The sequence below is a fragment of the Uranotaenia lowii genome, chromosome 1 (genome assembly GCF_029784155.1).
Source record: "Uranotaenia lowii strain MFRU-FL chromosome 1, ASM2978415v1, whole genome shotgun sequence".
In the NCBI taxonomy this organism is placed as follows: Eukaryota; Metazoa; Arthropoda; class Insecta; order Diptera; family Culicidae; genus Uranotaenia; species Uranotaenia lowii.
Genome location: NC_073691.1, coordinates 194728764 through 194755200, shown reverse-complemented (window position 1 = coordinate 194755200; position 26437 = coordinate 194728764). Strand labels below are relative to the sequence as shown.

The 26437-nt window shown below is 37.2% G+C and overlaps 2 protein-coding genes and 1 long non-coding RNA gene across 3 annotated transcripts in view; all 3 read left to right on the top strand.

The window, feature by feature from the left end:
- Positions 1–16363, top strand: part of LOC129742289 (uncharacterized) — a 36955-nt gene extending 20592 nt beyond the window's left edge. Inside the window, exon 3 of the mRNA XM_055734174.1 lies at positions 14649–16363. Within this exon, the coding sequence (XP_055590149.1) occupies positions 14649–14965 (317 nt within the window). The 3' untranslated portion in view covers positions 14966–16363. The remainder of the gene's footprint in view (positions 1–14648) is intronic.
- LOC129742337 (uncharacterized) lies at positions 188–1205 on the top strand. The gene is made up of 3 exons (XR_008736527.1): positions 188–655; positions 714–847; positions 914–1205. It is a non-coding gene; the product is annotated as an uncharacterized LOC129742337 (long non-coding RNA).
- Positions 16364–22625: 6262 nt separating the features above from the next.
- On the top strand, positions 22626–26061 carry LOC129742254 (serine/threonine-protein kinase greatwall). The gene is made up of 6 exons (XM_055734132.1): positions 22626–22974; positions 23037–23147; positions 23318–24247; positions 24314–24480; positions 24541–24642; positions 24890–26061. Exons 1-6 carry the CDS (start codon positions 22867–22869, stop codon positions 25821–25823), a joined length of 2352 nt encoding a protein of 783 aa, XP_055590107.1. The 5' UTR covers positions 22626–22866; the 3' UTR covers positions 25824–26061.
- Positions 26062–26437: the final 376 nt, after the last annotated feature.

Below are 26437 nucleotides of genomic sequence, written 5' to 3'. Positions count from 1 at the left end.
GAGCACTTCCGTCGGTAGACAGGGCACTTTCCTAACAACCTGTCGAATTTGATTGGCTAGGACCGGTTTTGCCGGAACCAAAAAAGGGTGATCAGGGTCGAGCTTAATGTTGAGTGACTTGCAGGTTGAGCACGAAATAATCTGGACTGTTAACATTCTTGAATGCTCCAAGCTGAAGCCCGATGGAACAAAGCAAAAAATTAAAATAATTTTTTGATAAATTTGTAAATATTTAACTTAGTTTTTACCTGAATCACTTAAGTAAATAAGATTCTGGATTCTGATGGTCTGGCAACCCTGCCTGACTGTTCTGCACGCTCATTTTTTTCTAACCATTTTTTACTTTTTTTCAACCATTTTATGATATTTCTCGAAGAACTTCGAAAATTGTTGTTTTTTAACCAAGATCAATTGTTGAATTTTAACCATTTCATGAGTTCCAAACGAAATCGCAGAAAATGGTTAAATTCAATGAAGAAAAAGTTTTGCGGCCATTGTTTTCCATACTATCGAAAATGTTGGCACATTTGCAGCGCATCAAATATTCATTTTACGGCTTCTCGATCTGCCCCCGTATGCCGGACAAATTCACAATCGAGGAACTGGAAGAAGAACCGAGTGGCCATCAGATCCGGCGGAACAAGTTTGAATACCGGTAAGGAAAAAATAAATTCCAATAACATAACCCTGAATATCAGTTTTTGAACCTGTAGGTGGCACAGTACAATCAAATTACAAACTCGTCCAGCAGTGGAAAAGTGCTGTTCCGCAATCGAGATGGTACAGGAAGTGGAACAGACCACGGGCTATTCCGAATTATGTGCTTAGAAATTGGGTTCCAGAAAAGGTAAGGAGGCAATTCTACAGTTAATCTTTTTCTGGTCTTATATTCAAATACCATTCTATATTCCAGATAACACTCGTTTAGATGAAGAAACGTCAGCTTCGAATGGATGAATCTTCTCTGTGAACAGCCAGGAGCCAGGAGCTGTTCCAGAAAATTTTCAGTGAAAGTGAATTTGAATTGAGCGTTAAGCGTTCTTTCCGACAACCGGATCGGCTGGATGGTCTCATTCAAGAAGTCATTCTGAACTGCCGGAACAAAAAATAACAGGGGTCTCTTTACAGTTTCGTCGACACATGTCATAAATGGAGGTTGCATAGTGAGCCGGATACAAGAAAAACTATTTCAACCGGAGATTTGATTTACTGCCCTTCAATTTGTTGTTAACAATTATTATGTATTCAATATATTTTATCAAACTAATAAATATGATAACATTTCGATTTGAAATTTATTGAAAAACTTCTGTTTTATTCCTTAAAAATTAAATGGTTTTCTTTCAAATCTCATTTTATGAGTTTTCGATGAAAAGTCATAAAATGACTTGATCCACAAAACTGCCATTATGGTTATTTTTCAAACATAAATGGTTCAATGTGGCCCAGCGTGTGCTCGACTGGCACACATTTTTTGAATTTAGCTGGAATTAATATCGTAATCGATGATAATTTAAAATATTCATTTATTTTGAGCTTTCCATCGTTGGATTTCTTTTAGCACGGCAGGATTTGCAATGATTTCTCATGTACTGGGATTCTGAGCTCAATTCGGGATCAAAACTTGAAAATGCATTTTTTTACCTTTAGAAGCGTTTTTCTCGGGATTCCCAGCTCAATTTGATATCAAAATTTTCTGGCCATTAGAAGCGTTTTTTCGGGATTCTCAGCTCATTTTCGGATCACAACTTTAAAATGCATTTTTGGCCTTTTGAACGTTTTTTCAGGATACTGAGCTTAATTGGGGATCGAAAAACTTTAAAATGCGTTGTTTGGTCTTTAGAAGCGTTTTTCGGGATTTGCAGCTCAATTTGAGATGAAACTTTAGAATGCGCTTTCTGGCGTTTAGAAGCGTTTTTTTCGGGATTCTGCGCTCAATTTTGGATTAGAGTTTTTTGGCTATAAGAAGCGTTGTTTTTGGGATCCTGAGCGTAATTTGGGTTCAAAACATTAAAATGCATTTGATGGCCTTTTGAAGCGTTTTTTCGGGATTATCAGCTCAATTTGATATCAGAACTGTAAAACCCGATTTAATACACTCAACAGTGGATTGGAGGTTTTCTTACAGAGTGTAAATTATCTCCGGAAACATATGACACAATAATGGATTCCTTATTTCTGAATTATATATGATAAATCTACAATAAAGATCATGATTAAAGATAATCGAAAGCACAAATAACTGAACTCAATATGAAAAAACCCGATTTAATACACTTAACAGTGGATCGGAGGCTTTCTTACAGAGTGTAAATCACCTTTGGAAACATATGACATAATGAGTGATACCTTATTTCTGAATCATATATAATTAATCTATAAAAAAGATTATGATAAAAGAAAATCGAAAGCGAAAATTACTAAACTCAATATATAAAAAAAGATGGCCAGTACGGTTTTTGGAGGATAAGCGAACTGATATACAACGAGTTCATTAACTATCAAAATATTTCAAACTGTTTAAGTTTGAGAGCCCCGTTTCTCGACGCTCACTAGTGGTCGAAGGCTTAGCCTCCTTAACTCTCATGATAGATAGCGTGGGATCGATCCTCGGCTGTTTGATGAACTTTTTGTCAAATTTTTGATCGCCTCTGTATTTAATTTAGCGATTGCTGGCTACTGTTGCTGAGCAAATGGTTACCTTTTTTGGAGCCAACGTAAGTATGATATTTACTATGGAATAGAACAATTTTAAACAATTTTGTTTGTTTTTTGTTTTTAAGATATGACCTACAGGAAAAAAATCCAATTTTTTGATAATAACTTCATCAAAACCGTAAAACCTATAATAGGAGTTAATGTGGTAAAAACGTTTCAATCGAACATACAAATCCACGGACATCTTCGTAACTCGTCGAGCTGAGTCGATTGGTATATATAAAGTGGGGTCTTGGAACCTTAATTATTGATATCCCCAACCAGTGATGGTAAATTTCGCCCGTCACGCTTAACCCGACTAGTTTCGTTTCATCAAACGACTGGCACTGTTCTCAATTGACGGAGCCTCACTACTCGCATGACGGATAAAGCACGACAACAATCAACATTTCTCCATCATCGACTGGCGAAGCTCCTACACATGGTCAAAATTTCTCCTGAGAGTGACTGGCAAATCTCTTCACACTTCGATCGGCTGCTGACGGCAGGTACGACTAATTGAACGACTTACTGGCAGAGAGCAACAATAGCAATAAAAAACTGAAAACGAGCTTGCTGGCAGGAGCAACAATAATAATAAATGCGTTTCTTTTTCGTCATCGGTCGTTTGAATGCGATTGCTTGACTAGGTTATTATTTTAGCTTCAAATGAATGGGGAATGAATGACTGGCAAACGAAGTGACTGGTCGTTAAGGAACAATCAATTGAGTTTGACGGACCAAGAGGCTTCACAATCTTAGCTTCACACCTCATGACGATGACTTTTGCCAAGCCTGTCCCCAACTGACCGTTTGCTATGCCTTTCTGTAAGAAAACCAAAAAGCGTTTTCTGATCTTTAGAAGCTTTTTTACGAGATTTTGAACTCAATTTGCGATCAAAACTTTAGAATGCGTTTTCTGACCTTTAGAAGTCTTTTTTCGGGATTCGGAGCTCAATTTAATATGAAAATTTTGAAATGCATTTTCTGCCTCTAGGGGCGTTTTTTCGGGATTCTGAGCTTAATTTGGAATCTGAACTTTAAAATGCGAACTTAAAATCAGGTTTCCAATATCTTTCATAACACTTCAATCAGAAAAACGAGTTGGTTCAAACGATTGAAATGATGCAGGGCGTAAAGTTGACAAACGGCTTTTTGTTATGTTCTTAACCCCTTCATTCTATGATTTTTTTTTTAATTTCGTAAAGAGCATTTTGACAGTTGGAAATGATTTATATATCCAGAGAACAAAATTTAAAAAAAAAAAACGATTTCCCAGTTTTTTCTACAAAAACTTAAACCGAAATCGCTAAAGAACAACCAACTGAGATTTGCTGTATTTGATATTGGATAACGATTCAATGAAGAAATTTTGTAACATAAAATTGGTAGAAAATTAGGTTTTTAGTTTACGTAAAAAATGCTATAGCTAGTAGCTACAACAGGTTATAGTACCCATAGGTTTAAAGTGGCTCCAGAGATAAGTCTCAGGAGCCACTTTTGCTTTAAAAAAAACCATAGAGCATATACTAAGATTTTTTCCAGCACGTATCTGGACCGGACAAATCAGCGAAAATTTTTAAAAAAAAACCTGGTCAAATACAGGCATTTACCTTCAGATTTGACGACCAATAATTTTTTTTTATTTTTTTTAAATAAAAACTATCGACAGATTTCAAAACCGTATTTAAGGCCTCTAAAATAAGGTTGCCAGATTACCCGGTTTTATCCGGGCTTGCCCGAATACTTGTTATGATATTTGGAAACAGTCCGGCCCGGCCCGGTTGCCCGGATTTCATTGAAAAATGCCCGGATTTTGCCAGGATTTATTAATATTTTTTTTGGTAAATCATACAAAAAAAAAGGCAACGAACGACACCAAAACGAAATTTTTTTAAAATGCGATTCAAATCCGTCGATGAGTTATGATGAAAAAAATTTTTTTTTCTGGATTTTTACTGAGTAATTTCTGGGTTTTGAGAAAATTTGCCCGGATAATGCCCGGATTTATGGTTGTCCCTTTTGAAATCAAATGCCCGGATTTTACCACACACATCTCAACAATCTAGAAAGGGATTCAATCAACTTCTACTACGCACCACTAGACAAAAACACAATCGTTTCCGAGCAAGGATATAAATTTTACCAACCAACAAAAAATTTATTCATCTCGTGCTTTCGCAGCAACTGTGTTTATTAAATTGTTCCTTTTTCGCCGGGGATTCACGGATCATTCGATAGACCCTTATACATTTCATTCCAGCAATCACTTTAAAACTTTTTTTTGACATATTCTAATCTATTTTACTATGTCATGTTTAACATTTTAGAAATTTTACGCGGGCGGACAGCAAAACGCGTGCGATTGATAAAAGACATCGCCTACTCCTCTCATGGGTTTAATTCCCAAGTAACAATTTGAGTTTTTTAATGCTCTCCAGTCTAACTAAGAATTCTAGCTATAAAACCACGTTCGGTTATGTAAGAATCTATAAAACTCCAATACAACGCTTAGTAGCACAAAAAGGCCCTTCTGCAGTAGGTTCTGTAAATTATAAAACCTTTACAAGCCAACTCAACTTCTTAAGTTCTGTATGAATTTTGCTTATAAAACCTATTTATCATATAATTTTCATTTACAAATAATTCTGCTCCGGAATTTGGTTTTCAATAATAAGTTTTAAAACAAATGAATCTCATTCAAATCAAATATAAAAAAAACAAATCAGAAGCTAAAATTTATTTGTTATGAATCTGTAAAGGAATTTAATATTATTTTCTCATTCTGAATTTTCGTTACCTGCTCTAAATTAACTTGCGCTTTTAAGTTTACCTCAAATATGTATTAAAAAATTACAAACAAATAACGGGCCTACAGTAAACTGCTATTTTAAGCAATGAAACCCCAATAGAATTCATGAAAAAATATCACTTTTTTAGTAAATTTTGTTGTTGTAGTTGTTCAAGATCAAGTTTTCAAAATTATTTCAGCCATTGGGATGCTGAGCTTTTATAGAGCATGAATTAAATGAGGATTACTTTCAGAAACAGAAAACTGTTGTTAAAAAATATCCCATTATTTACCATGAAAATGGCGATAATATACGAAATTATTAATAGTCGTTACTGAACCCTATAAAACGATTATGTTTTCTAAAAATTACTAACCAAACTTTTAAATAACTTTTTCGTCTTATAAAAGTGTTTGGAATATAAAAGGGTTGCTTTAATAAGATTCTATAAACCAACAAAGTTGTGTTGCTATCTACAAGTTATTCCTATAAATCTGCGTTAGGCATGATGTGTTTCTTAAAATCTTTTTAAGGAATCTTATAAATACAAAAGGTCTAGAGACCCTCTAGATATTTTTTTCGAAAGAACGTTACATATACCTTATAAAACTTTTCCGGTTCAAGGGATGTTAATGGTGGAACATTGAATAATTATTGAATGAAATTTTCAAATACTTTTTAAAATTTTGTATTAAGGGTAACTTCATTTCACAACGTCAATAGTTTTTTTTTCTTATAGCACAATTACATATTATTATTACATTTATCTCATTTCAAAAATTAAACTTTCGAATACTTTCACTTAAGATTTAATCTTGAGTTTCACTTCAGCAACACTACACTTTCTCAGCCAATAATTGATGATTCTACTGCAGTTCTTGTTGCCCAACGTTCGGAGAGGTGAATTCGGTCCTATTGTGTGCCCAGGAGAAGCGAAAATACATATTAATTCAGTTTTTCACCGAGAACATTCTTTTGTTGGCATTTTGGTAGATTGCCAGACGACTTGCTTGAATTTTTTCAATAATCCGTACAAAATTCGTAGGAAATGCCTTCAAGTCTTCTAAGCCAGCGGGTATGAGATCGAATCCTGGTCACGGCATACATAGTACACCTTCTGTGAGTTGGGGGTTTTATCATTTGTAAGATGCTAGCCATCATATCCTCGAATGATGTACGCTTAGAGTTAAGAAAAAGGAATCTCTTCGAGGAAACATCAAGTATCATTGAGATGCTGTATGTGTTTGTGTTCTTTTTATAAAAAAAAATGCTTAAAATCCGTAGAACTACGGAGAAATCCGTAGATCTGGCAAGGCTGCTCTGGAGTTCAAAAAGATATATTTCCCTTCTGAATGGATCGTAATCATTGGTTATCACAAAATTACTAATATTTGTCCAATAAATAATGTTTATCCAGTAATAATCTGTTGAAAAGGACTCAAAAACTAGAGAATTGCGTCCCAAAGTATGCAATGAATCTTGGAAAGTAGACAAACTATTAGAATTCTCTTTGTCCGATACTCCCAAACTGTGAAGTAAGAACTAATAAGGCTGAAGATATTCAACAGACCTTTAATCTTTTGATTTTGCTAGATTTTCTTCTAGGGTCAGGGCCTCCTAAATTTAGGAACAAGTCTTCTTTAGTAAAGGATCAAGTCTCCTTTAACTTTAAAAATATCACATTTTTTCCGTCTCACGAAAATGCTTCTAATTCACCTACGGGTTCATGCATCGTTCTAACTTTTGGAGCATATAAACTTGAAGTTACACGCTGTCTGAAAATGCGAATAACTACGAGTTGCCTAATTTTCCCAAAAACATATGATAAAAAAAAGAAATGGGGTTCAAGTATTCCCATTTTCCTCTATTGATTACGATGAATGGACACGCCCATCCACTATTAATACTCGATCGATTTTTTTTTGAGAGAATTGAGAAAATTGAGAGAGTGGGTTCTTCGTTCAAATTAATAAACCGATTATAATCAAAAATTTAAATTTTCTTACGCCACCGAATGTGAAAATTTCATCTCACAACGTATGGTACCGATAGCTGAGAAAGTTTTTCGCCAGCACTATCAGAAACTTGAATCTTTTCTTAGGTTTTCTGCCTCCCTTGTAGACCCTTGCTGTAAGTCGACCTCGGCCCAGCATAAACGGGAAGTGTTGGCATCCATTTACCGTCATTATAGTCATGTACCGTTAGTAACATGTTTACCGAGTAGAACTATGCCGGGTATGTACCTTCCTAGAAAGGGTTGATGTTTGTGTACTTTAGGAAAGTTATGCGGAAAAAGAAGGTACAAGCAGCAAAATTGTTGCTGCAAGAAAGTTGTACGTTTGCTATTTTGATTGCTTCATTCATGAAAACGGGCAGCGTGAGTTCGAAATTTGATAGACAGACGTTTCGGATGAGATTCGCCTGATTGACGAAGATGCCTGTAGAAAGTTGCAAAGAATGCAGCGGATTGAGCCAATGGCTTTCGATTGACAGTTAAATTAATCGTCGAGCATGAACAATTCAAGATATTACGAAAAACAGAGACTTACACAATAGAATCGCACACGCGTTTACGCCTAACTTTGATCAAGCTTATTTCCAATGCATTGGCTTTGGCTTGATAAATAGTTCGGGTTCGCAGTCCAAATTTGCGGTTTATTTTTATTCCTAGATAGCTCTGAGTTTAGGGTGGCCGAAGTGAAGTTAAAAAGCAATAAATTCCCTGACCTTTAAAGCCCCGGCCGTCCGCCGGGATCCTTCCGATTCCTGCATACCCATCAGCTCTCAACATGTGAGCCCTTGTCGAGTAATGTCTAGTTGCCTGTGCCACGTCATCTGATGAATATCTGTAAGCCCGAAGGAACTAACGTTGGTCAGTTGCCCGTGAATACTACCCTGGCGGTTCAATAGGGTGATCGGTTGGTTCAATTTCAATCGACACAGAATTACAATTTTCCGTGATTTATATAACTACTTGTAAAAAGATTACCGGAAGATTTCACGTTGAAAACAGGCGGAATAATGACTTCCGTCTAAGATTTACTCCTGAAAAACATAAAAAGTTACGCCGTTGTGTAGGCAAAGAATTCAATTTGCTAAAACAATCATGAAATAAACTTCAAATACATAAGAAATGCAGATGTTCAGCGTGGTAGCCCTATAGGTGGAGGTTTTTTTTCCCTCGTCGAGTCCAAAGTTTGAAAACGCTGCCAAGGGGGAAGCGGAAATTAACCACCGTAAGAAAAACGGAAATGTGTGGCCAAAGCACCATAAAGCGCCGAAAGGTCATCGTTGAAGCCTGTTCGTGAAAAGAAGGGGAGGGACCGAGGAACGTGTGTTTACGTGTAAGAAGCCCTGAAGTGGTCGCAAAAAATACACGCCTCTGCTAAATTAGTATTGTCCGACGAACACCAGTTAGTTACTCAAAGGAGACGAGAAATCGTTTGATTTTTTTGCATGTTCCATCGGAAGGCCGACCATAAGGAAACACTAAGTTCTTAGCATTGGAAGGTTTTCTGAGGAAAAAAAAGCGGAAATGAACGAACCGAGCCCATGCTCGACGATGAAGGGGTTGATGTTTCATCCCAGGCCATACAGCTGTTGAGGTTGGAACGTTTTCAGAAGGCACATGCAACAGGCAAACTGTGAATTAGGTATAGCTTTGGATGTTAGACGAGTGGAAATTGTTAGACCTAATCATTTGACGATTGCTGGTTGATAGGGAAACTAATCTTTCGTTGGACGAAAATGGTAGATGAACACACTTTTATCATCTAACGGATATTCTAAGTGAGACATGACTTAATGGAGTTAATCAATTTAATATTTGGGAGTATCGAAAAATAGCACCACAATAAAATATCATCCAAAGCTTCACATCCCAGGAGAACGTACACACGAAGATTTCATTTATTGCGCTCGGGATAATGACTCTTTGAATCACAGAGAAGTAGGTCAATTTCGAATGGAAACCCTCCCGAATCTCGTGACGCCTCACGATTCCTTAATTACGGGATGAAATTCCTACGAGTGTACAGGAAATCGAACAATCGTCCAGAAATCGGGACGACAACCGCCTGTATCACGTAGGGCTCATCTGTCATCGCGCGTTTTTTGTTGTGTTGAATCTTTCTGTCCTTTTCTATCGTGTGCTGAGTATACTGCAGGGGTCGGGGAACTTTTTGAATCATTACCCCAAAACATTTTTATTTAAGTTGATATTATCCCATGACAAAGAGCAAAAAAACGTATCCGTTAACACTGAGCGTGCTCTCAAAACGTGTTATTTGAATGCCTCAGGGAGAAATATTCACTTCAGCCGCTAAATTCCTAACTTTCGAAATAAAACCAACAAATTCATAAAATTGCAAAATGAAAATATACACTTTTCACTTAAAAAATATTCACATTTACCCCCAAGAATATCACTTTTACCCCATTTGGGGTAATTTACCCCGGTTCCCCGACCGCTGGTATACTGCAATGATAATTTTCGACAGTCAGTTGGGAAAATTTCAAGTGCTGGTAAATTCTTTCAACGATCCGCATAGCCGGCTCTGTGTGACCTCAAAATTTGAGGAATTCCTCCAAACCGGAAGGTTCCGGTATTCAAAAGAAACATGCTAATAGTGAAACCGACGACAAGGTCAGCGTATTTATGTGGTATAAATTCCGATCACCAGTTGATTCAAACGGCAGACACTCCCGCAGCGGCACATTCCATCAACACCAGCCCCAGTTGCGCTCCAGGCGGCAGAAAAAAAAATGAGTGTAGTGAAGTTATACACACAATTTTGGAAAATTATAATATCACTGGAATCAGCAGCATGTTATGGTACAGGAGCAGGCTAGTATTTTGAATCAATTTATAATTGAATAAAACTGAGATTAGACTGTTATTTGTTTTCAGGTGAACCCAACCAAAATTAACTAAATACCAGCAAACTGCAATGGAATGTGTAAATTATGAATTAAGAATATTTTGTATTATTGGTTGTTAATAAATTTGAATAATAATTTTTAGAGGTTAAAAAATATTAGAATATCATGTAAATATGGGACGGAAGCCATTCCGAGCCTACAGGGATACTTCAGAACTCCCTGCAAATCACAGGAAAACATGTTTCGAACCTACGGGTGCATTTGACAGTTGTTTTCCTGTAGTGTTTTTCTGTCCTGAAATCGTCCTGTAATTTCAGCTGTTGAAAATACAGGACGAAATCGTCCCGACCATAGGAGAAAAGATTAAGTGTGTAGACTGGGAAAATCAATGTAATTTTAAAAATAACAATATGAAATTATAAGGGGTTTGTCACTCGGTGCAATATGTATGGGAGAGTGGGGAATCATAGGCCGCTTTTTTTCGTCGTTCCATAACTTCTTTATTATAAAAGATAAAATGAAAATAAAAAATGGTATGGTTTTCTACATTTTCAAGGTATCATAAGGTCTTTTTTTATTTTTTATAAGTTATTTTTCTCAAATTCTGACTGTTTTAAAGAAAGCAATATTTTTTGGATTTTAAAAAATGGTGGAGAATCGTGGGCCACTAAATCCAAATTGACCAAATAACATGCAAAGTTTATGAGTTGACCCAAAACTGTGATTTCATGATGCATTACATTATTTTAAAGCAATTTCAGATGATGAATTAAAATATAGAGCTGTGTATGATCGAATTGTTTCCAAAACCTGGCTCGCGAACGTTTTGGCAAAATTTCTTATATAGGATGGACAAAATATTTTTCATAACTTTTCATTTGGCTTAAGAAAGTTTACAGATAGGGAGAACGAATTTTAAGTTATGAATGTGTATAGAAACGTAAAAATATAGGTGGTTCAAGATGTGTGGCCCACGATTCCCCACAAGCTATGTTTTGCAAATTGGTTGCGTTTGTGTGACTTATTGATGTTTCATCAAAAATTCCTTTTCCACGTGAAAGATCATGACAAAACTAAGGTCATAAGCGTATGAGCATATTTTTGTTATGTACTTTAGGTTCTTCATTGATGCAATTAGCGGGTGTTTTTTTAATTATGTAAGAAAATTCTTCTAACTTTATTTTAGCTTAATAAATAAAAGAAGCTTATGATGCGTATTTAAGTCAACAACATATAGAAATATAAGCTCACGCAAAGCGACGACTATGACAGTTGGTTTGAGAATTTTATCTCAACACACATCTGAGATATTAAAAGTGGCCCACGTTTCCCCATGGCCCACGATACCCCACTCTCCCCTATTAATTTCCATTTTTCTGAGAAATTGAAAAAAAAGCTCTGACATATTGGCTTTTATATGAGGCAGATTTTTATAATCTTATCTTCATACATTTTTGAACGGAAAAACACTACAACTTCCCAAAAAGTGAATGGAAAATCGCACATCAAAGAAATTTTGAAGCGTGCTATCTCGAAAGTAGCATTTGTGCACTAATACCCCTTTGGCTTTGAGGCCCTCATATGATGTGATAGCAATTGTTTCCAAAAATTTAACTTTATTTATTGACGTCAAGTTTCAAATTTGAAATCGATCTCTGAATCCGGAAAGATGTCAAAAAAATATCTGCGAAGAGCAGTTTATTGGTCAGATTATAGAAAATGATAATTTTATGAACAGTTTTTTTTTCATTTTACAGTATTTAAAAAACTGCTATAATCAGAATTTTTGATTTTTTTTTCATTTCAGTGACCGGTATGGTATTAAAAATGACCCTCAATTTACGAATTAAAAATATTGGTAACTAGTGTTATTAAAAATGTATGCTGTTTATACTCACGTATAGGTTTGAGGCAATAAGAAGACTCCAGCGGTGGGATATGTTTTTGTTCAATTCCGGTGCAACCAACAAACTTACCGCGAAATTAACTAAACGTTAGACAAGTGGTCACTGAAATAAAATTATTCAGAGCTACAAACTTAATCACGGAAAATTTTTGATTATTTAGCACGTGCTTTTTTACAACGAATAATGTTTTTTAAAAAATATCACAATATGTCTGTTGTTCCTTCGGTAAAGCAAAAATAATGGTACCAAACCAAAATACTTGGAAGATATTTATGTTGTTTACGCTATGAATGTTTACGCACAATCTTACACGGAAGTGGAATCTCACCTCAATCTGTGGTTCAGAGCAACAATGTTACACGTGTTTTTCTGATAGGAAATTTGAACATCGAAAAACATTTGCATTAAGTTGAAAACGTTACACTCAACTTTAGTTCTTTGGAGTAATATTTTACATAAAAATCAGTGGTGTTTTTTTATGTGACAATTTAAGACGGGGCTACGCGGGCCGCATTGATCAAGGCCGCGGGCCGCATGCGGCCCGCGAACCCCCAGTTTGACATGCCTGGTCTACAACCTTGCATCGAGTCAAAAAACGAGCCGGACTATCGACTTACAAGAAGGTAGTGAATCCAAATCGCGATGATAAACAATATACGACGACCAAAGCGCGATCCCGGAGGCTGTACATGACGATGCTGACGAAGTTTGACTGCGTTGTAATGGACGACGAAACCTACGTTAAAGCCGACTACAAGCAGCTTTCGAGACAGGAGTTTTATACAGCAAAAGGAAGGGGAAAGGAAGCAGATATTTTCAAGCACATGAAACTGTCAAAGTTTGCGAAGAAATATCTGCAAGTACCTGTGGCTTGAAAAGCAGCATTTTCATAGCTTCCGGGACTGTCAACCAAGAAATTTACGTGAAAGAGTGTTTAAATAAACGACTGCTGCCTTTCCTGAAGAAACACGGTTGTTCCGTACTATTTTGGCCGGATTTGGCATCTTGCCATTACGGTAAAAAGGCCATTTTGTACGCCGCCAACAACGTGCAGGTGGTTCCCAAGGACAAGAACCCTCCCAACACGCCAGAGCTCCGCCCAATTGAGAAATACTGGGCTATTGTCAAGCGGAACCAAAAGGAGACCAAAAAAACTGCTGAGGACGAGCAGCAGTTCAAGGCAAACTGGCTTTCTGCGGCGAAGAAGGTGGACAAGGTGGCTGTACAAAATCTGATGGCAGGGGTTAAGCGTAAGGCCCGGCAATTCGGATTTAGAAAAGCGGAAGCCTAACTGAATATTTTTCCTGAATTTTATAAGTACTTATTAAACTTGAAAAAGAAATTTAATTTGATTTTTTAAATAAACGATTTCACCGATTTACACGCGTTTTCCCTTGACCAAATTTTGACTGTATCACCCTTTGATATCATAAATATCGATCTAGATATGTCACCGGGGAGCAAAGTCAATTAACTAGTCAAAACTAGCGAAAAAAATTTAGCGAACGGGATGGGAAGGATTGTCAAATTGACACTCAAGGTCTGAGTAGGGAGTTTTTTCTCCTGGGCTTTCAGGGTGCGTTCAGAAAAAAAAATTCAGAATAAAAAGTAATGATGCAAAATTAAAGATTTCAATAAATCATTGAGGGTTCCCGAAGATTTTTTTATTTGGATGCACCTGAATAAAGTTACAATCCGCCAAACTTCCAATAATGCCATATTGACACTCAAGAGCGGATTGGGATTAATCCTCATCCGTCCCTCAAATTTTTACCCGTTACAGTCCCTGGAGTGTCAATTTGACACTCCTGACTAAAATCAATATATCTCTCTTGTTTCTCAATCGATTTTTACAAAATTTATAGTTTTGGGAACCTCGTAATGTTACTCAAATATGTTTGTCAGACAGTGTTCACCTAAAACTCTTCAGTTTTCCGTTATTCAAAGTCTAAGAAAAAAATACGAAAAAACATGCTTCGGATAAAAGACTGTGAATCAGCTACGAAATACTCAAAAAAATTTCATTTAGTGTCTAAGAAAGCTGAAGTTAGAAGCTAGTTTTGTAAAAATCGGTTGAGAAAAAAGAGAGATATAGCGGTTTCAAACGAGGAGTGTCAAATTGACACTCATCGTCTGATCAGGGAGTTTTTTCCCTGGGCTTTCATGGTGCGTCTATTAAAAATGTAATGATGCATAATTGAACATTTCGAGAATTCATTGAGGGTCCCCGAAGAAATTGGTTTATTTGGATGCACATATTGACACTCAAGAGCAAAGGTTAATGGAAGATTGCCAATCATTCCGAAAAAAGAGACATGTATCAATGCAACGCAGGTTAAACTTCATTAATTCCATATTGTTTCCATTTTAGGTCTTCGCCATCTGTGTCAGAACACGATGCAGTGTGACATCGGTATGACCTGCGCCGTGGAGAACATCACTAAAACGACAACCCTGGTGATGAGCAAAACATTCGCGACCAGTAACTCGGCGAACAACACCAACAACTTCAAAGTGTGCCTATGCGACAAGGATCTGGGCTTTGCGGAAGACCCACACGATCTGCGCCATTGCAGCGGAGCCATTCAATCGTGGACTGTGTCAGAACCCCTTCTTCCAGTGCTGATTGTCGTGATCGGAATGTCACTGATGCGAAAACCCTTCCATTCTCTGGACGTTGAAATATGAGCGTGAAAGTTTCTCACGCTGGTGCTTTCGTTAAATCATAAACATAGGAAGACTTCATGTATCAACAAAACAACTATAAATAACATCAAAAATTGCTATAATTTTTTTCAAAAGCTCTAAATATGATGTGATTAATGTTTATATAGAATAGCGATAAGATATGAAAGCAAAACAAGAACGTGCAATTTCTGCTTAAAATATCGTGTTTCTTCCCTGGTACGCCTATGCAAGTGCACTTACTTAAGTCATAGTAATGATACAAAATATTTCTTATATATAATCAACTTTTACAATGCTTACTGTGAGAAGCAGCTTGAATAAGACAAAATTCATGTTTTAATATTATAACGCATTTAAACTCGTGATAATGACAAGGCAATTCATATTGATACAATACCAAAAAAAAATTCGTTCGATTATCATCAAGGTGAACCTGTAAGGTGGTTACGAAAACATAAGCCCGAAAGCGTTGCATAATGCAACACTCACCATCAGTATACAAAAAGAACCAAAACCGGAAACCTGATTTTTGTGTTTTTCACATGGTTGCAAAACCGGTCGTATGCTATTAATATATGCATGTTAATATAAAGTGTAAAAAAAATTTATGCAACTAGCAAAGAGAAAAGATATCCAAGATCAAGCAAGTTGCACTCAATAGTTTGTTTTCCTCTGTTTAAAACATGGGTGATCAAAACAGCTTTAAGTTGAAGCTAACGGAAAGTAATACATATTCTGCAGCTCGCTAGGTTCAAATTAAGGCTCTTTTGATAAAAATATTGTTCATCCAAGTTTTAAAACTTTCGCATGTTTTGTCGCTGAGTCCATCGCTAGCGCTGAAATGCTCATTCTTGCTTTTGGTTTCGAATAAAAACATTTCAATAAAAATAATTTCGATTGCTTAATCCAAAATCAGAGAAGTATTGCATAGTTATGCGATACTAAATGCTAGCACATGCTAGTGACTATAACATAACCTTTGGTAAACATTCCCAAATTTTAGACAACAAGAACAGGAAAAAATATTACAAATAAAATCTTGAGGATAAACATGAACATTAATTTATGTACTTCGGCACAACAATTGATCCATCAGATATGTACACTCAATGTAAGCTCGATATTCGAAATCTTAGGGTATGCTTTAGTTTTCCTAACTGATAAAGATGAATATGAAGAAACCAAAACGTAATAGTTGTACTTTAGGATAGATAGCGGGATAGATATTCTATATAGCGAGAGAGACTTTTTATATTACCTTTCCATTGCTTTAGTGTTTCTGAGAATTTTGGAAGCATCGAAAGAAAATCACAACAAGCCCAAATCACAACGGTCGCATCTTTCGCAGAAGAAGTTAAAATAAAACATATCATTCATCGGTGATAGTCTAAATGACAATGATTGAGTTTTATTTTTCTTATTCCGAACGTACCCGAGGAAGATTTCCCCAAATCGATCTGAGATCGACCAATCTTAGTGCAAAGAATTAAAGATTTTGATCAATTTGGGAGCGCTGAGTTCAATTGTGCAATTTTTTTTTCCGGCAAATTTGCCAGAATAATCAAATTCAGAATTCTAACTTGCCAGAAGGTTTCGTCAGAAATTAGTACACCACGAAGAAAAAGTTCATAATTTTTCAGGGCTTCATAAAGGAGAATAATGTGTAGCTCAGTGTAGATTGCATAAGTCAAGGCGAAAAATTGGTACTGTATAGACGCCTCGACGTATGCAACTGAAGAGACCAGAGTCTTGACTGACCAGACTTTATATTGAAAAATCATCTGTTAAATGGGCTCGACTATCCCATTAATGATTTGTTCGATGTTCTCATCATTAAAGTAGAAATTCAACTATGACAAATCTCGCGTTAGCTTTCATTACGTCGTATGAAACAAAATGTAAACAAACAGTTTTATTACAAAAAATTTAGAATATTTGGTATTCTAAACAACATATTCTATAAGTGAATTACAAATTTTAAAGTTGTTTTGATAACTTTTGCAGCATTTTTCTGTGAGTTCTTAAGATGTTTCATACGACGTAATGAAAGCTCACGTGAGAAATAACTAATTACTAAAAAAACTATAACTATAACTATAAACTATAAACTATAATTTTTTTAACTTTGAACAATTCATCACTTTTTGACAAGGCCGTGCGAACCGGGGGGGGGGGGGGGGGTTTAGGGGCTTAACCCCCCCCCCCCCCATGGAGATTTTTTCAAAGTAAAATTTTCAGTTCAAGAAAGGAATTTACCGTACATGTTAGAAAATCTTGACTCCGGCGGAATTTAACCCTAAATCACTCAAGGTCTAAAACATTTCATTTTAAGACGTTTCTAAATTGATACTAATTTTTTATTGTATATTTCAGTTTGTAATTCAATAGACCATCTGTATTGAAACTCAAATCTTGACACAAAAAATGGGTTGTATTAAGAATGGGTTTTTATTAAGAAGCGTAACAAATCAAATTCAGAATTTGAAACTAACAAAATTCATTCATCGAATACTTATTTTACATGTCAACAAATTAGTAGAATTGTGACAGGCGTATTAAACCTACGATAGTCATTAGAATAAGCCAAAAAAACTTTATCTTCAATTTTATTTTTAATCACTTTGTTCGTAAAAAAAACGTTATCACATTTTTCTGCTAACTATAAATATTCTTCAAGGAACAAATTTTAGCTTCAATTTTGTTTGGTGTTTCTTGTTCTTCTAATACTCAACTTCACATTCAAAGGGTTTTTTTTATGAATTAGGCTACAAAATTCACATCTTTCCGAAGTGCAAAGAACTTTATAGCTAATTTCCTTTAAATAAATTAAATCCAAAGATGCAGTTATTGTTTCTTTCTATCAGCATTTCTTTTTTAATATAACTTTTAAATATGTAAAAGTCATATAAGAATAATCGGAATCTTTTAGACAAAATTTTACAGCTTTACAAAAAATCAATAAAGGTTTAAATTTTTCAACTTTCCCTAAGACCACAAGTTATTTTGCCTTCTGCGAAAAAAGTTTAACAAGTTTCTGTTTAACAAAGAAATTTTAACAAATTTTGAAAAAAAATTCAACAAAAACTAAATTTTAGTTATTTTAAAGCAAAAATAAAATAATTTTGGCAGGCTACAACAAAAAGGTTTAATTATATGAAACCTTTATATTGTTATGATATTTGTCCAAGTTTTAAAAACTGTTAAATTTATTATTTTTAGAATATTCATCATCATCATGATGAAAATATTTTTCCTTCTTAGTCAAATGAAGTAAACAAATTCGGATTCAGTTTTTGTTCTTTCATGTAGATTTGCTAGTTAATCAGATATTAATGATATCTATGAAAAGATTCAGGAAATTCAGTAAATTTCAGGAAAATTTGAAAACAACCAAATTAAAAAAGGCATAAAATCCTGTTTTCTTAAGCTATCAATCATTCAATTCATTTTCGAAATTATAAGAAGTTTTTATTGACAAAAATTTCTTCGTAAAGGCTTATCTGTTTGTTTTTATATTTTTATATTTCACCAAATTTTATTGCTTAGTTTTTTGAAATTTTCATATTTGTTACCGGTTGAGCGTCTTGCCCTACATCACCACATTAAGAACACTCAGGAAAAGCGGAGGTGGGTGTGAACGCACTCCACTGAAGCTTAGCTAATTCCTGAATGTAGGCAATAGTCAAGTCATTGAGATTCGATATTTAATAAAATATCGACTTGCTTTTGTGTACATTCCTAATTCGATAAATATAATATAATTTAATTGATTAGATATTTGGATAAAAAGAAATTAATTGTAATACTAAAATCACACAAGCTAGCAAGGGACTCCCAACGGTCAATTTAAAAGCACGACACATTTCAACTACAGACTCACAGCAACATCATACAAGGAACAGGTTTAAAGGCATTTTTATTGGTAAAGGTTGGACATGAGCAAGGAAAAACGGAAATAGATTTGTATGAAAGGAAAATATAAGGGGCAGCAGGCTGATATGCGATAGATACACGTCCTTTCCGCTGCAGAACGCAGAACTGTGCACATCGCAACCACATCACAGTTTTTTTTAATTTAAAGTGCGTTAAAAGTGGAAAAAGAGCTACATTGTGAATTGAGCGAAAATCAGGTAGCTTAAAGCGAGTGTTATCCCTTTAGAAGCAATTCTAAGACCTGTTTGTCCTAGGGCCCATTTTATTCCCTTTGCTGAAAGCCAGAGCAAAGTGAGGTTAGGCCAGGCTGTCTGAGGTGCAGCTTCCACAAGGAAGCACCAAGGATTGGTTGGTCCGCCACACCGAGCAACCAGCTTTGCCCCGAACTTCCCAGCCGAACGTTATTCCGGTCAACCGTAGGTTTAGTTCACCGCAGGTTGAGCTAGCGGGAGGTTCTACCATCTGTGGACATAGCAACCAAGCCATCGTGCATCCAAGCCGGCCAAGTCAAATCACCTGGTCGTTCGCCTAAACGATATTCTCATACCATACTTCCAACCGTCAACCACCAGTGCCGCAACCAAAGGTACTAGCCAAACCACCTGGTCGTAGTTGCCAGGTCGCCCATCGGTAATCCCGCCATCACACGAAATCAGGCCTAATCCCGTCGTAGCAGCGTTCCAGCACCAGCCGGCTTACACACCACACCATACACTTTACACAGGTTTGTAACAATACAATTACTTAACTAGAAGACCGGTGTTTTTCTGTCATCCAGTGAAAGTCCCTGCTTTGCCCAAGACCGCCCTCGAAGGCCTCCGTTGCCGTCGAGAGCCAGTCAAGTCGCCTAAAAAGAGGCCGATGTAGTGCCCACCCCGGATCAGTTCTCGTGGCTTTAGACCAAGAACTGGGGGGATTGCTCTAGGTCTTAGTCCTTCTGACTTTGACAGTATTATATTAACTGTGAGAGAATGTTTTTAATTTTTTGAGATATTTAATGATAAGTTTGTCTTTGTTTTTATTCCTGAATTTTTGTTTTCTGAAAACAAAAAATTCAATAATTTTCATTACAAAAACACAATTTCGAAATTTTGTCCTTGTCAAAATTCAGTATTTTATTTGGCAGCGAAAAAATATGAAGAGCTAGAAATTTCAAACTATCTTATATGCATTTTAAAGTTTACAAACGTTTCACGCATTTTTATCGTGATTTTTAAGTTAATCTATAAAATGTTTCAAAAATAATTACCAGTAGCAACTTTGGAGCAAAATTTCGATGTTTTTAAAGTGCTTTTTTTTAATATTTACTATCAAACATGGAATTACATAGTTTTGAATATTTGTATATTAACTTACCGGATTTGGTGCATTTTTGGTGTTGTTAGCTCATCTGTATTCGTGATCTATTCTTGGGTCTAATTTATACAAGAATTGAACCAAAGAAATTGGATCCGATCCAATGAAAATACTGGCAACTGCACTCGTGTTCCATTAACTGTCAAACGGTTTAGAACTGCGTCAAATTGGATCCAAATCTCATCAGTTTTGGATCAATCCTTACACCAGCTCTAAAAAAAGTTGGGTTGAAACTGGTATAATAGATCACCAGTGCGGTTGCTCGGGTCGGAATTTGGGTCTAAACCGGCTGTTTGGAGTCCAGTGTTCCGAATATCACTCAATTCTCATGAGAGACACTGAAACGTTTTCAACAGCGAAAGCAAAACCTACACACAAAACTTTCGGGGCTCCACTTAGCAAAATTTCGCTGTTACTTTCCGTTAGCAAAAATATTTTTTTACCGCCGAGTTAGCAAAAAGCTAAATTTACTTGATTTGAGTAATAAAAAAGATCATTTTACTTGATTTTAGTAAAACGAAGGTTTTTCAGCCGCTTTGTTCACAGACACCAGCCGCCGCGCCAGTTGGGAGAAAAATAAACAGCTGTCGCGATTAAGTACGGTTCCGGATGTTCGTTTCTGGTGGTTCTTGTGGTGACCAACTCCACGAGGAAATGGTAGCTGAATCGACACCGGATGCTTACAGGTAAGGTCCGATCTTGTTGTTGTTGTTGTATTTTGGGTTTTTTGGCCTGAGGAACGGTGCCTCATATCGCCATTTCGTCTTGTTTTTGTCATTTGACGGCTCTAAGGTCCGATCTTAAAGTGTTCAGATTCTCCATTTTTTTTATTTCTAATTTGTGTGTTTGTTTTTTTTTTTCTACCAGGTTAAAACTACAACGCAACAGTCCGGCAATGAAGGAGGACAACAAATGGCTTTCTTTGACGAAGGTGGCATGGCATTGCGCTCGCCAGTATTGCGTTCCCAGGATCGGAAAGAATAAAAATGTGAAAAATAAATTATAAGTGAATGAAATTTGTGTATTCTAATCAATATTCAAACATTCCTTTGATTCTCCAGAGAAAAAAATAAAGAAACATGAAACGGATCCGACCGGACAATCTTTTTCTTCGGTTTTTGCTAGAAATTTGAGTAAAAACTGCGGCGGCTAACTTTTTTCTCGTTTGCTAAAATTTTAGTTAAAAAATATTGCTAAATTGATTGCTAATTTTCTAGCTGGTCAAATTTGAGCAAAATTTTGCTAAATTCCGGCCTCGAAAACTTTGTGTGTAAATTGTCGGTTGGTTTATCTCCCAGTGGGGCAAAGATTGTGTTCGACAGCGCTGCTCCGAGAATCAAAGAAATAAAATTTGAAAGAGAGACGTTTCTTCTCCAGTTGGAATTCTCAACTGAGTGAGGAGCTACCTGATTTTCAGTTTCTTTTTTCAGTCAATAACTTTTCTTGCTCAATCACTCACTCACTCACTCGTTTACTGATCGATGATCGAATGCTGTCTGCCTGATACATCTTGCTTTGTTGTTGCTGTTGTTGGGGAGGATTAAAATAGTCATTCAAACACGCAGGCAGTACGTATGAACATATGTTTCTGCCGCTTTGCCAGAAAGTACGCAGGCAGTATGAACCGATGCAAGGCCGCATTGATTGAGTTTGAGTGAGTGAGTGAGTGGATTTTCGAATTGGATCTTGTATCAGTCAGTGTCTCAATCACTTCTGATACACCAGGTAGTGAGCTTGAGAGATCGACTTAGATGCGAGTCTGCTCTCGCTTTTGAATCTTGTTTACATTGACTTCGCATTGTCGCTCTGCCGATTCTCTAGGGAACAACAGGCAGCAGCAATCGGCTTTTGAATGTTTCCAACTAGAAACCTATCATGAGCGTTTCTTCCGAGTGATTTTCGGAAGACTGGTTTGGACCACGGATACAGGTGCTCTTATTGTTTCTAGCTAAATTTGAATTTCGAAAACCCCCCCCATGATCGGGCCCTTCGCACGGGCCTGTTTTGAAAACCATTTTTTTAAAATCAGGACTTTTCAAGCGTTTTTGGAGAATCAGGACGGTCTCCCGAAAATCAGGTCAAATAGTGTTATAACAGGACTACTTCTGAAAGGCACCGAAAATGCTGTTACCCTGTGTTATTTTATTTATCATGATCTTGTAATACAAATATCTACATTTTTAATGATATCACATCAAATCGGCATCACTGTATCATATTTTGAAATTTCAAGGGCCCCTGGTTCAATTTGGCTGCGTGCGTGCACCTCTTTTGACGCAGCCGTTTTGTTGCCGCCCGGCCGCCGATCGGGATTTCTGACGTTTAGCCAATATTCAAACCCCCTGGGCGGCTGTTCTTCCACCATCACTCTCAAGCGGACCGCTTGTTGGCTTTAAAAAGATACCAACTGATTTCTGGCCCTTTAAAACGTGTAACTGGAAAAACAAAATCTGTTTTACGAGATAAATTGGAATTGTAACTATTTCGAAACCTCCGGTATTGTATTCCAACTCTCCCCGTGCATGTAGTGACAAACAATGTCGAAGAAATAGCTCCCCAGATGCTATACTGAAGTTCGGCTACTCTTGTTTAGTTGGATAATTGTAACGGTTATGATGGAGGATCAGCACAATGTTACCCCGAAAAAGAAATCACTGGAGGCCGACTCGTTTCTGAAGTCACTGGCCAAATTTACCGCCCCGGCTAGCAACAGTCCCAAGGTAAGTTCGTCGATACAAATTGAGGGCTAACAACTGATACACCTGGTTGTCATTCATTTCAGCTACCATCTATCAAGGACTTTTGTATCCTGAAACCGATCAGCCGGGGAGCTTTCGGGAAAGTTTTTCTTGGTTACAAAAACAATGACCACAACAAGTTGTTCGCTATCAAGGTAAGCGAATTTACTATTTTTGATTTTGAAATAGAACGGGTATCAAAACACGATCTTTTGAATTTGCATTCTTATAAGTTAACTAATTGTTAATGCTCTTTCGTCTTAACTTGTCCATATTATTTAGCATTGAAATTTTTAAAAAGATATTATTTTCAAATCTTCCAAAGGTGATGCGCAAATCGGAGATGATAAACAAGAACATGGTGTCCCAAGTTATCACCGAACGAAACGCCCTGGCCTTATCGCGGAGTCCCTTCTGCGTCACTCTGTACTATTCACTGCAAACCATTTCTTCGGTTTATCTGGTGATGGAGTACATGGTTGGAGGAGATCTAAAATCTCTGCTTGCCATGTATGGATTCTTTGAGGAGTCTGCGGCCAGATTTTACGCGGCCGAGATCTGTCTAGCCTTGCAGTATTTGCATCGGCACGGTATTGTCCATCGCGACATAAAACCAGATAACATGCTAGTAGCGGCAAGTGGCCACGTGAAGCTGACGGACTTCGGACTCAGCAGGATCGAGATGCGTCGGGACCTAGAGATTTCGGATTTGATAAATTGTTCGCCAAATTTAAACGCTCGCACACCCGGCCAACTGCTATCGCTCACGTCTCATCTATCGTTTGGGTCCCACGAAAAAAGGCAACAAGAACTTATCGCCGACAAAGAACCTTTGCACGTTACTTCGGACCAGGAATCAGATTCATCTTTCACAAACTCTAAACAGAACGATAGTAAAATGTCCGGTGTTAGTCCGTTTTATTCCGCCGAGCAAAACGGCAGCCTTATCGAAGGTTTCAAAGACTACCGAATATCGGTGGAACAGGACCGAACGACAGATTTGACGTCGTCCTATTATACGTGCAATTCGAGTGTTGATGGTAGAGGCAGTAGCGGAAGCTACGAATCACTGCAAAATACTGATAGTCTTCCGAATCCTGTTAAGATAACGATTAATCACACCCAAGAGGGGAAATGTGGTAAACAATCTATGCGCGTCACTAGTAATAAGGAAAACATAGACATTAGTAATACGTCAGCGCCAGCTAGCGGCGAGGACCGGAAGATGAAAGATTCCATGGATTATTTGCTAGAGGTGAGTTGGGTAAATCTTTCTTTTATGAATTTTTAATGTTTTTTTCTTTTCATTTTAACGCGTCAGATTCCCGGTCACAAATCGCATAAAACTCATGTCAGCAACGATTCGGGAGTATCCAGTAGGAAAAGTGACATATCCAACATTCCTGCTGAGCTTTCCGCAATTGAGAAAGCTGAATGTTCCAATAACAGCAACAAAGATGAATACTCGTGTTCGGATTTTTCTCGGAGGTTTGTTTGCCAAAAGGTTAGGGGAATATGTACATTGTTTTTAACAATTCTTACTTGCAGTTACAGCGTTAGTAATATAAACGAATCGACTAGTTCAAAACTTCACTACGATTCTCCAGTGAAAAATGGATCTCGCTGCTTCAAACTTCCCGAATGCTTCAGGTAAAATTTGTTTTAGATTTTATCAGTCGGTTTACCAATACAGACCCCGTTCGATTTCGCCGAAAATACATTATCTTATACTTCTCGCTTCCGTTCGATGTGGGCATGTTTCGTTTTTGGCAACACTAAGTTCCTCCAACTTAACCCTCAATATGATTGAGAGTCAATTTGGAGTACTTACTTCTTTTATTGATTTGGAATTTAAAATCAATCCGATTTGTAACTTAATTCTTCTTCTATCGAACAGAGGCATTAAACGGCGACGGCATCCCGTGAGTCGGGTGGATTCGTTGGCTTCCGATCCGGACGGAAGCTCAACCAGTACCGGTTTGACGCAGGAAATAGACGTCCTCGATATAGGCAGCAGTACGCCGAAAAAACGGAAAGCCACCTCTCCGGCTATCAAGGGTGTGCTCAAGGTTCGGTCCCTATCGGATGATGAGATGCCGCTGACAAATGATCACCTCGGAACGGTTCTGTTTTCAACGCCGGTTTCATCGCAAAAAATCCGCCGCGAAGGTGGCCAGCTGGGGAAGCTTAAAAGCACCAGATTTGCTCTGCCATCCTCCGTCGAGCAGACAAGAAAGGTGCAACCTTTTTTGAAAATAACCGATGAATCTGTGATGTCCCCAATTTGTACAAATCAAAGCACATCGGTTGTCCAAAATACACCCAAGACTGTCAAGACGCCTTTCCGGACGCCAAAATCCGTGCGTAGAGCACCGATCGGATCAGACGAAAGAATACTAGGAACTCCAGACTATCTCGCCCCGGAATTGTTGCTTCAACATGGACATGGTCCTGCAGTCGATTGGTGGGCTTTAGGCGTTTGCCTTTACGAGTTCATGACAGGTGTTCCACCATTTAATGACGAAACGCCGCAGAAAGTGTTTGAAAATATTCTCAGTCGGAACATTGAGTGGCCCCAGGACGACGAATCGCTATCAGCAGAAGCCGTCGAAGCCGTAGAACAGCTTCTCGAAATGGATCCCCAAAAACGGCCACAGGCTCAGCAAATGCAGGAAATGGCCTTCTTCGAACCGATCCAATGGGATTCCCTGGAAAGTTCCGCTCCTCCATTTGTACCTAATCCCGATGATCCACAAGACACCGGCTATTTCGAGGCGCGCAATGTGATGCAACATCTGAAGCTGTCCAACTTCGATCTGGACGCATACTGATCAGAGCGAGATGTTTGCGCGGTAAATCGAATGGAGGCGGACGCTGGGTGTCTCCCAAATTACGAGATAATTTTGCTACTCGTCGGGGTCAATTTAATTAGACAGTTTTAGAAGTTTTTGAATGACTTTTTACTTTTGAGAACGGCTAAATGTTATGCCTTATCCGGACTATAACCTGTTGTAATTAGTGCTAAGTGCCATAGGGCAAACAACTGGGTCTTATACCCTATAGAATATTGTGATAATAAATAAAGAAAAAAACAAAAGTTGAAAATTTTGTTTTCTATTTACCTTGCCAATTTTACTTTACCCAAATTGATTCTTCATTGAGGCGGACACGATTTCAAATAGGCCATTTTGACAGATGATAATCATCTTGAAAAAACTCTCCCTATAATATGGCCCTTTTTTGTCTTGGATTGAAATCATTTGCCGTGTTTGCGATGAACTTTTTTGCATTCATTTTTCTACTTCTTGTATCCTGAAAAAAGGGAAATGTAGGTATTTGCTGGACGACAAGCATGACATGTGTCCACAGAGATGTTATCATCATTGAAGCAAACAAAACAAGACAGAACGCTATTATTAAGATCAGCCTAGTTCGGATTTATCTT